Source organism: Moschus berezovskii, chromosome 24 (genome assembly GCF_049115385.1).
Source record: "Moschus berezovskii isolate FMDL1 chromosome 24, NW_MosBer_1.0, whole genome shotgun sequence".
Lineage (NCBI taxonomy): Eukaryota > Metazoa > Chordata > Mammalia > Artiodactyla > Moschidae > Moschus > Moschus berezovskii.
The window spans coordinates 33,708,489-33,723,765 of NC_142483.1; the positions used below are offsets into that span (position 1 = coordinate 33,708,489).

The 15,277-nt window shown below is 40.0% G+C and overlaps 1 protein-coding gene across 1 annotated transcript in view; it reads right to left on the reverse strand.

The window, feature by feature from the left end:
* Nucleotides 1–15,277, reverse strand: part of CNTN3 (contactin 3) — a 249,903-nt gene that overhangs the window by 176,597 nt on the left and 58,029 nt on the right. The window contains exon 2 of the mRNA XM_088831971.1: nucleotides 1,094–1,189. Within this exon, the coding sequence (XP_088688097.1) occupies nucleotides 1,094–1,189 (96 nt within the window). The remainder of the gene's footprint in view (nucleotides 1–1,093; nucleotides 1,190–15,277) is intronic.

Below are 15,277 nucleotides of genomic sequence, written 5' to 3' on the forward strand. Positions count from 1 at the left end.
AACTCCCTATTTTCTTCAAGTCAGTTTGAGACCAGTTACTTTTCTTGCTAATCAAGAGAATCTATGCTTCCCTTCAAAGTCAAAGATCTGATGAACTTCATGATGTCAGCAAAATATATAATGCTGAATTAGACTGGGGAGCCCAATTTAAACTCATACCCACCAACATGAGGGCAGGCAAGGCAGATCTGCAGTGTGCAGCTGGCTCAGACATTTCAAATGATCAGATACTGAAGACGGGAAATGTCTGTTTTACTGGGCTGAAGGTTTTGTGATTTAAACTGCCAAGTCACCAAAGGGCCACAAGGACTTTGGTTCAGATGTCATGAAACAAATGAAGTCTAGCATATTTTCATTTGAATAAGTTTTACTCTCTTGGGAAGAAGACTTTTCAATTTCCCCTCTGGTCAGGAGCATGAGAGGAAAATCCAACCAGCACTCCAGGCTCTTAACGGGGAGCAGGGCTTATTAAATTATTTTCATATGTGCAGAAGTTCATTTTCTCTCTTGCAGCTATTTCATTAAGCTCCTGAATTTCCAGCAATATTTCAATTTATACCAATGTAGCATAAAATTTGCAATTTCAACACCTCAATAAAAATGATATGATATATAAACATATTTCATTTTCAATACATATTACATATACATCAAGAGGTCCAACAGCATATATCAATAATCATGTATAAGTGTGTGTGTATGAGGCAGTGGGGAGAGGCAGAAAGAAAGAGAGAGGAAAAGAGAGGAAAAAACCCCACAGACACCAATGTATGTCATGGTCTAAAACTGAATAACAAATGATAATGGTGTAAGGATGAAGCATTGTTCAGCACCATTAGGTAACTGAAATGAACTTGATCTTGTCTGCCTTTAGACCTTATTTGTTGGAATGAGTAAATCATGTTTGTAAACTTCTCTAGATAGACAATGTTTCACTGAGTTTCTTATATTTCAACTCAGCTGACAAAATACAATGCTTGGATTATCAAGTTTCTCAAGGTAATTTATGGAAGCAATAAGAGCACATATGCTGTAGGGCTTGCCCTGAAACTTATTTAATAAATATAAGAAGCAAAAGCAGAGTACTTGTTACCTCCAGAGTGTGGCGGGGGGCCGCAGAGCAGGACGACTCCCTGGCCTTCACGCACTGACACTGTACTTCTCATTTTGGTTTTAAAATTTTCAAGATCTGATTTGAAAACAAAACAAAACAGGATTTCAGAAAGGACCATACATTTCAAATGTTTGCACAAGAGACATTCCTTTCTTTTTTTTTTAGGAAAATTAAAAAAAAAAAATCTCTCTCAGTAACCTTAGGAGAACTTTCAGCATTTGCTTTGAGAAGGAAACTTTGGATTTTGATTTCTTTATCAATGTTTCGAGAAATTCAGTAATAAAAATAAAAACTATACTCACTAACCCTGTAAATTAAATTTACTTATTTTTCTTTGTAGAGAAAAAATACAAACTGTTTTTATCATTGCCCACATAATTATTTTTAAGTATTTAATAAAGCAATTAAGGCAAATACTATTTTGATCACCAGTGATTATTTTTAAAAACCATTTGATTTCTTCTAATAAGAATCCAGAATAGCAAATTCTAATTCATACTCTCCAGCTTATAGCATCGGAGAAGGCAATGGCAAGCCACTCCAGTACTATTGCCTAGAAAATCCCATGGATGGAGGAGCCTGGGAGGCTGCAGTCTGTGGGGTCGCTAAGGGTCGGACACGACTGAGCGACTTCACTTTCACTTTTCACTTTCCACTTTCACACATTAGAGAAGGAAATGGCAACCCACTCCAGTATTCTTGCCTGGAGAATCCCAGGGACGGGGGAGCCTGGTGGGCTTCCGTTTATGGGGTCACACAGAGTCGGACACGACTGAAGTGACTTAGCAGCAGCAGCAGCAGCAGCAGCAGCAGCAGCTTATAGCATGGAGAAAATTTATGGGCTTCATTTTGAACAAAGCTTAAGACTATGAGGGTAGAAAATAAATATCTGTTTCTCTAAACTCTGATTTAAAAAAAAAAATACTGTGCATTCCACAGTTAATACACCATGAGGTGTCACTTTCTGTATCAGAACAATTGCACTGTCAATTTGGGAAAGAATATACTTACTTCATAGCTTTTAAGGGTTGATATAAATTGCCTATGTGGTGACTATGAAAAGTAAGGCAGAACATGAATTTTAAGATCCAACTTCAAAAATTTCAACTTTGCCTTGAGAAATGCAAAAAACGAAACAACCATCTTCAAATTGATAAAACTATAAACTGTAGACACATATGAATATTTTAAGCACTGTAAATCAAGACATCAAAGGGAAATAAGAACCTTACATTATTTCATTTTATTGTTACTAAAAATAGTATTAAATTGTTAGATTATAAACATGGAATAAAACAATCAGCAAGACTCATCATATGTGTGACTATAAAAGGAGAAAACATAGTGTTCATGGACTTATTCAGAGTTTACCCTACCAAAATTATATAACATAGCATTATATCATCTTAAATCTATAAGCGAAAGCAGCATTACTCAAACAGTAAGGCTCTTGAAATGTAACTGAGTTGAAACTGCAATACTGGAATGTTTTCCAAAGACTAGATCGAAGAGTACATCATATCAGAATGTTAGCCCATACATGGAAAAAGTTTCAAATCATTATTTTCTGACAACCAAATGTGTATCATAAGTTTTACTGATTTCTTGTCCAATTCCTTGTTCTCTTCTATTATAAATAAAAGAGATAAAACATATTCATCACTGATTTTACCTAGAATACACCAAAAAAGATACAGAAACTAATGTCTCTTCTCTTCCAAAGGTGAAAATCTCTTTGCCTAAACACTAACTGTATCTGTCACAGGTCTGTCCTTTGCTCTGCAGTGACACTGTCTCTACAGTATATTAGGGCATGTTTGTGTCTGACTCTCTGAGACCTTGTGGACTGTAGCTGGCCAGGCTCCTTCGTCCATGGGATTCTCCAGGCAAGAATACTGGAGTGGGTTGCCATGCCCTCCTCCAGGGGATCTTCCCGACCCAGGGATCGAACCTGTGTCTCCTTCATCTCCTGCACTGGCAGGTAGATTCTTTACCACTGCGCCACCTGGGAAGCCCCACAGTATATAAGGGCAAGGTACATTATTTGTGGAAACCTGACATGGCCAGTTCATGGAGAATATGCACCAGGAAGAACAAACAAAAAATAACTGTAGTGCTGTAAGTTTTTTCCCAGCTTTTTTTTTTTTTTGAACCTTAGGGAGTATAGAGATAAAATCAGTATGAACATCCAAAGTTTCAGATTATTGATATATCCTGACAGATTACATACACAACCCCAAACCCAAGTCAAAGCTTCACATGGTTCAGTCTTGACAAGAACTGTATTAGAACAAGGCCTGTCTAAGTCAAAATTAATAAGAAGTCATGCCAGAAATTATTTGGTAGAAACTTCTCAGATTTTTCTTCCTATCTCCTAATTCTTGCAAACTTTGACATCACTCTGAAGCCACCAAAGCCAGATTTCAACAAACCAACATGATAAGGAGCATCTAAAAAGAACTACACCTAGGACCAAAGCTGAATGTGAATTTCACAAAGAGGATGGATTAGTGGCTGCCAGTGTTTAGGGAAGTTGGGGGCAGGGCTATGGGAGTGGTTATAAAAGGGCATTGTGAGGGATCTTGACCATGAGGTGTATATACAAACTACATGTGATACAACTTATAAAACTAAACACACAGACACACACAAAAGAAGTATATATATATATAACTGGGGAAATCTGAATTAAATCAAAGATAGAGACTTCCTTGGCAGTCCAGTGGTTGACTCTATGCTTCCAGTGCAGGGGGTGCAAGTCTGACCCCTGGTCAAGGAACTAAGATACCACAACAAAGATAAAAGCCACCTCTCCACATTTTTTAATTTCTTTCGCCTTCTTCCACACCACCTACAGGCCGCAAGTGGCTCACCCTGACTGCCCTTCTGGCCAGGCGCTGTGCAGCTCTAAGGCATCCGCAGTTCTAATCAACACTCTGGAGACAGTAACTTCCAAACTGACATTAAAGGCAGGAACGTAGAGCCAGGAGAGACACACTCCGTATTCTAATTGCTTTCTCTGTGAATCTGCACATGGACCATTCTTGGTGTATAAAATAGTTCACCCTGACACATGTTAACTTCCTGTACTGGGTCAGGTTTTCTAAGGACTGCTCGCACACTTCACTTTCAAGTTGATCTCTCCACACCAGAGAGGGGAAGACAAGGCCACATGACAGCAGCAGTGCACACAGAGAAGAGTGAGGGGTGACTCTGATTTCCTCGGACACTAATGTGCTCAGTCTGGAGTCTGAGTCTACTGGCTACATATCACTGATGCTGGTTCCTCTATGTGGATTCATCCAGGTAGGCTATCAAGCAGGATATGTGAAATGTCATATAGTATAACTGCATGGCTTAGAGTACACAAATCTACCTCTGCAGGACTTAAAATCAGCCAAAGAATGACTACCATTTCCCAACAAGAAGCACTTGTTTCTTGAGCAACAAGATGTGTTCAGCTAAGTGAAATGAGAAGCATCAAGTACAATATGGCAGAGACAGAAAATGAAATAAAATATGCACTGATAAGGTCTACTACGGTGGGATGGATGTTACATAATGGCCTATACATTTCGGATCAAAGAACTCTGTATAGATCATTTTATGGGAAATGGTGGAAAAAGTCATATGTTGAACTGGATATACATATGCGCAGTTGGGTATGTCATAAATACAAAAAAATATGACAATAAGAGATGTCAAGGTTAAAAAAAAAATCCCCCTAAGAGAATTAAAATGGAACATACAACCAGCAATAAATCTGAAACTGTGGCCAGCTGACTAAATGGTCCGAAAGTTTAAAAACTTAGAGCTCAGTCTCAAAACACCTTGTGATCACTTGCAATTAGAACATGAGAAGCTAATAAAATCAGCATCACTGAAAACTGCATGTGAGCTTTACCTCTTGTATAACACAACCCTACTGTATTCTGTGAGGTGAAGTGTTGCTTTTTCAATTAAAATGCAAAATACTGTCCACTAGGGACAGTTAAATTGCAAATGGAATAAAGATATTAGAAATGTAATAGCTTTCTACACATAATTCCTTAAATTTCTTTAAAGTTTCATACTGAAATGCTTAATGATTTATAGTTACCAAATTAAATCATTACCCGAACAGTGTCAACGACAAGATTGCTTTTGAAGGAAGCTTCCAGTAAGAGAAGTCATGTGTGTTTGTAAAAAAGCTGGGGGAAAAAAACACAATGAACACATCCAAAAAGACAATAAAGATCAAGACTGCAGTTCAGTGAAGACTTTTGTCTGAATTTCTCTGATACCAGATGTTATAAATAAAGAATCCCATGCAATGATCCAGCTTCCATGATCACAGGTATAATTGCAATTAGCTGAAAAAACTCAGTAAAGGATGCCCTACTACAAAAAGAAAAAGAAAACATCAGAGGATGATCACGACTTTTCCTTTTTCCTGACAAAAAGCTGAAGCTTCTGCAAGGCAGCCCAAATTTGCATATAACACAGAACCCACTGACTCTTAATCATCATCATAATCAGCAGGACATAAACTTAACCATTATTTTCTGCTCTATATTCCAACCTCCACAATTAAAGCATCTCCTCTTTTGTTCTCTTACCTACTTAATATGTTAGTCAAATTCTCAGAATGTTTAATCAACATTGAAGTTTCTAAGGGAAAATTCTATCATGGCAGGCAATATGTACGTCCTGGGAAAATAAGTGTTTCCTTCTGTAAAAACAACAGGTTACTCAACAAAGTCAATAGTATCTTAAATTTTTCTTCCCCAAAAGCAGAGCCAAGAAAGACTTGAGTGACTCAGTGTATATGGATGATTATCTCAGGAGTAAGAGAAAGAGTCTGAGGTAAGTAAAAAAGGGATGGAGTGAAAATCATGATGTGGTACATTTCTTACAACAGTCAATGAGGGCTTGATTCTGCACGAAACTCTGGTAAGTGTATAGAATGCCTCCTAGAACTGTCAGTTTGAAAGATGGGCTGGGAAGGGGGGTACTTCCCCTTCTAATATACGGGATATGGGTTTAATTCTCGGTTGGGGAGCTAAGAATCCATAACCTCATGGTCCCCCAAAAAATAAAAAAAAAATAAAAACATAAAACAGAAGCAATGTTGTTCAGTTGAGTTCAGTTCAGTCGCTCAGTCGTGTCCGACTCTTTGTGACCCCATGAACAACAGCATGCCAGGCCGCCCTGCCTATCACCAACTCCCAGAGTCCATCTAAACCCATGTCCATTGAGTTGGTGATGCAATCCAACCATCTCATCCTCTGTCGTCCCCTTCTCCTCCTGCCCTCAATTGTTCCCAGCATCAGGGTCTTTTCCAATGAGTCAACTCTTCGCATCAGGTGGCCAAAGTATTGGAGTTTCAATTTAGCATCAGTCCTCCCAATGAACACCCAGGACTGATCTTTAGGATGGACTGGTTGGATCTCCTTGCAGTCCAAGGGACTCTCAAGACTTTTCTCCAACACCACAGTTCAAAAGCATCAATATTTTGGTGCTCAGCTTTCTTTATAGTCCAACTCTCACATCCATACATGACCTCTGGAAAAACCATAGTCTTGACTAGATGGACCTTTGTTGGCAAAGTAATGTCTCTGTTTTTTAATATAATATCTAGGTTGGTCACAAATTTCCTTCCAAGGAGTAAGTATCTTGTAATTACATGGCTGTAATCACCATCTGCAGTGATTTTGGAGCCCCCCAAAATAAAGTCTCACTGTTTCCATTGTATCCCTATCTATTTGCCATGAAGGAATGGGATTGGATGCCATGATCTTAGTTTTCTGAATGTTGAGCTTTAAGCCAACTTTTTCACTCTGCTCTTTCATCAGGAGTCTCTTTAGTTCCGCTTCACTTTCTGCCATAAGGGTGGTGTCATCTGCATATCTGAGGTTATTGATATTTCTCCCGGCAATCTTGAGTCCAGCTTGTGCTTCTTCCAGCCCAGCATTCCTCATGATGTACTCTGCATATAAGTTAAATAAGCAGGGTGACAATATACAACCTTGACATACTCCTTTTCCTATTTGGACCAGTCTGTTGTTCCATATTTGGTTCTGACTGTTGTTTCCTGACCTGCATACAGGTTACTCAAGAGAGCAGGTCAGGTGGTCTGGTATTCCCATCTCTTGAAGAATTTTGAACAGTTTATTGTGATCCACACAGTTAAAGGCTTTGACATAATCAATAAAGCAGAAATAGATGTTTTTCTGGAACTCTCTTGCTTTTCTGATGATCCAGCGAATGTTTGCAATTTGATCTCTGGTTCCTCTGCCTTTTCTAAAACAAGCTTGAACATGTGGAAGTTCACAGTTCACGTATTGATGAATCCTGGCTTGGGAAATTTTGAGCACTTCTTTACTAGCATGGGAGATGAGTGCAATTGTGTAGTAGGCAATTCTTTGTCATTGCCTTCCTTTGGGATTGGAATGAAAACAGACCTTTTCCAGTCCTGTGGCCACTGCTGAGTGTTTTGTTCGTAGTGATGCTTTCTAAGGCCCACTTGACTTCCCATTCTGGGATGTCTGGCTCTAGGTGAGTGATCACACCATGGTGATTATCTGGGTCATGAAGATCTTTTTTGTACAGTTATTCTGTGTATTCTTGCCACCTCTTCTTAATATCTTCTGCTTCTGTTAGGTCTATACCATTTCTGTCCTTTATCGAGCCCATCTTTGCATGAAATGTTCCCTTGGTATCTCTAATTTTCCTGAAGAGATCTCTAGTCTTTCCCATTCAATAGCTTTCCTCTATTTCTTTGCATTGATCACTGAGGAAGGCTTTCTTTTCTCTCCTTGCTATACTTTGGAACTCTGCATTCAGATGCTTATATCTTTCCTTTCTCCTTTGTTTTTTGCTTCTCTTCTTTTCACAGCTATTTATAAGGCCTCCTCAGACAGCCATTTTGCTTTTTTGTATTCTTGGGGATGGTCTTGATTCCTCTCTCCTGTACAAAGTCATGAATCTCCATCCATAGTTCATCAGGCACTCTATCAGATCTAGTCCCTTAAACATATTTCCCACTTCCACTGTATAATCATAAGAGATTTGATTTAGGTCATATCTGAATGGTCTAGTGGTTTTCCCCACTTTCTTCAATTTAAGTCTGAATTTGGCAATAAGCAGTTCATGATCTGAGCCACGGTCAGCTCCTGGTCTTGTTTTTGCTGACTGTATAGAGCTTCTCCATCTCTGGCTGCAAAGAATATAATCAATCTGATTTCGGTGATGGCTATCTGGTGATGTCCATGTGTAGAGTCTTCTCTTGTGTTGTTGGTAGAGGGTGTTTGCGATGACCAGTGCGTTCTCTTGGCAAAACTCTGTTAGCCTTTGCCCTGATTCATTCTGTTCTCCAAGGCCAAATTTGCCTGTTACTCTGTTTCTTGACTTCCTACTTTTGCATTCCCGTCCCCTATAATGAAAGGACATCTTTTTGGGGTGTTAGTTCTAAAAGGTCTTGTAGGTCTTTGTAGAACCGTTGAACTTCAGCTTCGTTAGTGTTACTGGTTGGGGCATAATTAAATACTTTAAAAATGGTCCTCATCAAAGAAAAAAAAAAAAAAACCTTTAATCAAAAAGAAGGATGAGAGTCTGGAGTATTTGAAAACAGGTTTTCAACCTTAATAGTGAACAGCTTTCCCTGGGAGCAATACTTCCCCTTTCATGGAACTTTCATGGAACTTTCATGGAATGGTCTGTCTTACCCACACTGCACATTAATCAGAGGTGGGCAGAGGGGATGTAGTACATTTTGGGTTACCAAAATGTCTACTGCAAACAGATTTCATACTTAAAGCCCTGCCCTTTTAGAGGGTTTAAAGCAGATTCATATTTTAAGTTTCCTAGTGGAGAAGGCAATGGCAAGCCACTCCAGTACTCTTGCCTAGAAAATCCCATGGATGGAGGAGCCTGGTAGGCTGCAGTCTGTGGGGTCGCTATGGGTCGGACACGACTGAGCGACTTCACTTTCACTTTTCACTTTCACACATTGGAGAAGGAAATGGCAACCCACTCCAGTGTTCTTGCCTGGAGAATCCCAGGGATTGGGGAGCCTGGTGGGCTTCCGTCTATGGGGTCACACAGAGTCAGACATGACTGAAGTGACTTAGCGGCAGCAGCAGCAGACTTAAATATCTGCTTAGGAAACAGAGAAGCATCATAACATCTTAACATCTTCAGGAACTTCTTTTGTTTTCTAAACACATTTGGAATATTGGCACAACTGGTGAACTCTAAGCACCTAAAAACACATTACAAGACCTTTTCTCACAGGTAATCCACAATTCAGCTTCATCTGGCTCTCATCACCCCATTGCTCCAGCACCCCCTAACATCAGCCACATACACTGAAACACAAACTACTTGGATGTCCATAAGCACAAAGATGCTTGTTAAATCATGCAACGGTGTCCCACTCCTTCACTGACATTTCACTTTTATTCATCTTCATAACCAGCTTCATTCACACCCTTTTTTAAAACACTTGAATTTACTTCCATCTTTTAACGTCAGTATTTTCTATACTTTTCTGTTTTTCCATTTTGTTCTCCTATTCGAGGGGCTCCAATAAGATTAGCGCATTGTCCTTTTCATAGTGATAGCTCTAGACTATTGCATATTTGCTGGCATTGTATGGGTCATCAATAGTTGTTTGAAGTGAGTTAAACTGTCTTTGCATCCATCATGTCATTTTCCTTGGAATCTCCACGCTGGTTCCCCCCACCAAAGTTAAATCCTGTGTGCCTGGGTTGCAGATTTTTACACTTTCTACCAATGAAGTTTCGGAAAAGAACACAAGACTGAGCACACCAGGAATCCTGTGTCTGCTCTAAGATAATCCAGGTCTGTGAGCCTGGAGGAGGTATCACTTGATTGGTCTGTTGTGGTTCAGTTGCTCAGTTGTGTCCAACACTTTGCAACCCCAATGGACTGAACCACAGCAGGCTTCCCTGTCCTTCACCATTCCCAGAGCTTGCTCAAACTCATGTCCATTGAGTCGATTATGCATCCAACCATCTCATCCTCTGTCATCCTCTTCTGACTCCAATCTTTCCCAGCATCAGCGTCTTTTCCAAAGAGATGGCTCTTCACATCGGCTGGCCAAAGTATTGGGCTTCAGCATCAGCATCAGTCCTTCCGATGAATATTCAGGGTTTATTTTCTTTAGGATTGATTGGTTTGATCTCCTTGCAGTCCAAGGGACTCTCAAGAGTCTTCTCCAACAACACTGTTTGAGAGCATCCATTCTTCAGGGCTCAGCCTTCTTTATGGTCCAAATGTGACATCCATGCATGACTACTGGAAAATCACAGCTTTGACTAGACAGACCTTTGTTGGCAAAGTAATGTCTCTGCTTTTTAGTATGCTGTCTAGGTTGGTCATAACTTTTCTTCCAAGGAGCAACCATCTTTTAATTTCATAGCTGCAGTCACCATCTGCAGTGATTTTGGAGGCCAAGAAAATAAAATCTGTCAGTGTTTCTGTTTCCCCACCTATTTGACATTAATAGTGATGGGATCAGATGCCACAATCTTCATTTTTTGAATGCTGAGTTTTAAGCCAGCTTTTTCACTCTCCTCTTCCACTTTCATCAAGAGGTTCTTTAGTTCTCTGCTTTCTTCCATAAGGGTGGTGTCATCTGCATATCTGAGTTTATTGATATTTCTCCTGGAAATCTTGATTCCAGCTTGTGCTTCATATAGGTTAAATAAGCAGGGTGACAGACAACATACAGCCTTTACACACTCCTTTCCCAATCTGGAACCAGTCTGTTGTTCCCTCTCCAGTTCTAACTGGTGCTTCTTGACATGCATATAGGTTTCTCAGGAGGCAGGTAAGGTGGCCTGGTTTTCCCATTTCTTTAAAAATTTTCCACAGTCTGTTGTGACCCACACAAAGGCTTTAGCATAGTCAATGAAGCACAGGCAAATTTTTTTTTCTGGAATCCGCTTGCTTTTTCTATGATCCAATGGATGTTGACAATTTGATCTCTGGTTCCTCTGCATTTTCTAAATCCAGCTTGAACAACTGGGAAATCTCAGTTCCTGTACTGCTGAAGGTTGGCTTGGAGAATTTTGAGCATTAGTTTGCTGGCGTGTTAGTGAATGCAATTTTGTGGTGGTCTGAATATTCTTTGGCATTGCCTATCTTTGGGATTAGTCTGTACCTCCCAGTTTTTCATTTGTAAATTGTGAACAACACCTGTCCTCTGAACCTCACAGGGTTTTTTGAGAGGGAATCTCCAGCATCACAGGCCTGCAGGCCCTTTGACAAATAAAAAGAATTCTAGAAGTACAAGACTTTCTTATTCCTTTTGAATCTCTTTTCCCCCTAGTATCCCAGCACTTATACTTTTTAAATTATCCAATAACAATCTAAGATGTTCACAATTACTTTAATGTTCACAATTAGAAAGCTTGATGAGATACCCAAGACAATAGCTCTCATTCTTCTAGATCCTGAAAGCAGCTGCCAGGGCAGAAATCACAGGAAGGCTTATTCCTGTGGTATCCTGTCCATCACAGCATATGGAAATTGCTGGTGCAGTCAGATTGCTGTTTGTTTGTTTTTTTTTTTTTGCATTTTCTTGCTTTTTTAATTGGAGGACAAGTGCTCTGCAATATTGTGCTGGCCTCTGCCATACATCAACATGAATTAGCAAGGTCCGTCTAGTCAAGGCTATGGTTTTTCCCGTGGTCATGTATGGATGTGAGAGTTGGACTGTGAAGAAAGCTGACCGCCGAAGAATTGATGCTTTTGAACTGTGGTGCTGGAGAAGACTCTTGAGAGTCCCTTGGACTGCAAGGAGATCCAACCAGTCCATTCTAAAGGAGATCAATCCTGGGTGTTCATTGGAAGGACTGATGCTAAAGCTGAAACTGCAATACTTTGGCCACCTCATGCGACGAGCTGACTCACTGGAAAAGACTCTGATGCTAGGAGGGATTGGGGGCGGGAGGAGAAGGGGACGACAGAGAATGAGATGGCTGGATGGCATCACCGACTCGATGGACATGAGTTTGAGTGAACTCCGGGAGTTGCTGATGGACAGGGAGGCCTGGCGTGCTGTGATTCAAGGGGGCACAAGGAGTCGGACATGACTGAGCGACTGAACTGAACTGAACTGAATACATATGTCCTCTCCCTCTCCGTTTTTACAACTATCTGTATTTCAGTCTCTTTCATCATCTCATATATGATTTCAAACATGCAAAGATCATGCATACAAAAGCAAGATATATCTTCCAATAACTCTCATGCTCCACTTTTCTTAAATAAGTTCCCTTTCCCTCTGACCACTTTCCTTCCACTTTTTAACTCGGGTAAACTCATGTCTGTATCCTCAAGAGTCAGACAAACCCAGCCACAAATCCCTTTCCTGAAACTGCCTGACCTTCGGTAGATTCCTTCATTTGTTGATCCACAGTTTCATCATCAGTAAATTCAGGATAATAATAGAGGAAGAAATAAGATATGCCATACCATTCACTTAAAGCAGTGTATAACACAGAAATGTTCAAAAGTGATAACTATCATTTTTCTTTACATTCTCTCAGAATTCGTGATGCTCCTATACTGTGCCTATATCAATGCTGTGTTCATCAAAATTTTGATTCAAAACATGCATTTTCTGCTTGCCTTCTGGATACATTTTGGAAATCTAAATGCCATCTCACAGTCAGCATTTCATTTTCATATTCTTACAGTGGCTGCTACAAAACCCTACAACTTCCGTACTGTATTGTTACTAAGACTCCCATGTAATTTGCCACTCGTCATTCCTACATTTGTTTGATTCATTCAATTTTATCATGTTAATTGTTTTGCTAAGTTCATCCTCTTTCTTCCAATTTTTCTCTAACTTCTATTACCATCTTAATTTTACTGGAAAATTTTTAGAATGCAAATTCACTTGGGGTATACAAAGCATATGGCCCCAATATTTCAAGTCTGTCTTTTAAATCTCAGCATCCCCACTGTCATAAGAATCAGTTCAGTCGCTCAGTCAAGTCCGACTCTTTGAGACCCCATGAATCACAGCACGCCAGGCCTCCCTGTCCATCACCAACTCCCGGAGTACACTCAAACTCACGTCCACAGAGTCGGTGATGCCATCTAGCCATCTCATTCTCTGTCGTCCCCTTCTCCTCTCTATCAAAACTCACTAAATTTATACATGAAGGGATTAATGGATGAATGGATTTATTAGGCTGTGTGACAGAGTTTTGTGGAATTGAGCTCATTAATTTTCACAAAAGTTCCATTTAAAGGTAATATTTTTCCATTTTCCAAAAAAGCTGTGGCTCAAAGCAGCTATGGACTTTGACAAAGGTGACACAGTAAGTGACAGAGCCAATTACACTGATTTCAAACCCAGTTCTTTCAATCTTTATACCATGTGAGAAGTTTATCTGACCTTTGGGCTCGTCTCCCCAACTGTGGCCTTGCCCTTCTCATCAATCCATCTATGTGCCCATAGAGTTGAGTTTAGCTTTCTTCATAAAACATGTTTCCAGTTTTTAATATCTGCTCAAAATTTTACATCAGTATCTCATTGCCTAGATAATGAAGTCAATTTTCTTGTCCTAACATCTGGCCATTCATTAGACAGACATGCTTATATTTGTGAATATATGTGTGTATGTCTATATGTATGTGTGAAATATGTACCTGTGTTCTAGGTACTGGGACAAGAGAGCGTGGTCTGTCATTCAGAGTATTCCTGATTCTAAAACTTTACTTATTCTCCATCCTTCTCCTTCTAACCTACGTAAAGTTTCCACATCTAAGTTCAGTTCAGTTCAGTCACTCAGTCGTGTCTGATTCTTTGCAATCCCATGGACTGCAACACACCAGGCCTAACTGTCCATCACCAATTCCCAGAGCTTGCTCAAACTCACATCCATTGAGTCAGTGATGCCATCTAACCATCTCATCCTTTGTCATACCCTTCTTTTACAATGAGTCTTTTACAATGAGTCAGTTCCTCACATCAGGTGGACAAAGTATTGGAGTTTCAGCTTCAGCATCAGTCTTTCCAATGAATATTCAGGGCTGATTTCTTTTAGGATTGACTGGTAGGATCTCCTTCCAGTCCAAGGGACCCTCAAGCATTTCCTCCAGCACAATTCAAAAACATAGATTCTTCTGTGCTCAGCTTTCTTTATAGTGCAATTCTCACGTCCATACATGACTGGAAAAACCATAGCTTTGACTAGATGAACGTTTGTTGCAAAGTAATGTCTCTGCTTTTTAGTATGCTGTCTAGGTTGGTCATAACTCTCCTTCCAAGAAGCTGCTGCTACTGCTGCTAAGTCGCTTCAGTCATGTCCGACTCTGTGTGACCCCACAGACGGAAGCCCACCAGGCTCCACCGTCATTGGGATTCTCCAGACAAGAACACTGAAGTGGGTTGCCATTTCCTTCTCCAAGGAGCTACTGACTTTTAATTTCAAGGCTGTAGTCACGATCTGCAATGGGCTTTGGAGCCCAAGAAAATAAAGTCTGACGCTGTTTCCATTTTTTCCCAATCTATTTACCATGAAGTGATGGGACTGGATGCCATGATGTTAGTTTTCTGAATGTTGAATTTTAAGCCAGTTTTTTCACTTTCTTCTTTCACTTTCATCAAGTGGCACTTTAGTTCTTCTCTGCTTTCTGCCATAAGGGTGGTGTCATCTGCATATCTGAGGTTACTGATATTTCTCCCAGCAATCTTGATTCCAGCTTGTACTTCATGCAGCCCTGCATTTCCCATGATGTACGCTGCATACAAATTAAATCAGCAGGGTGACAACAGACAGCCTTGATGCACTGCTTTCCCAGTTTGTAACCAGTCTGTTGTTCCATGTCCAGTTCTAACTGTCGCTTCTTGACCTGCATACAGATCTCTCAGGAGGCAGGTAAGGGGGTCTGGTATTCCCATTTCTTTAAGAATTTTCCACAGTTTATTGTGATCCACACAGTCAAATTCTGCATAGTCAATAAAGCAGAAGAAGATATTTTTCTTGAACTCTCTTGTTTTTTCTATGATATAACAGATGTTGGCAATTTGATCTCTGGTTCCTCTGCCTTTTCTACATCCATCTAGAACAGCTGGAATTTCATGGTTCACGTACTATTGAGGCCTGGCTTAGAGAATTTTGAGCACTACTTTACAAG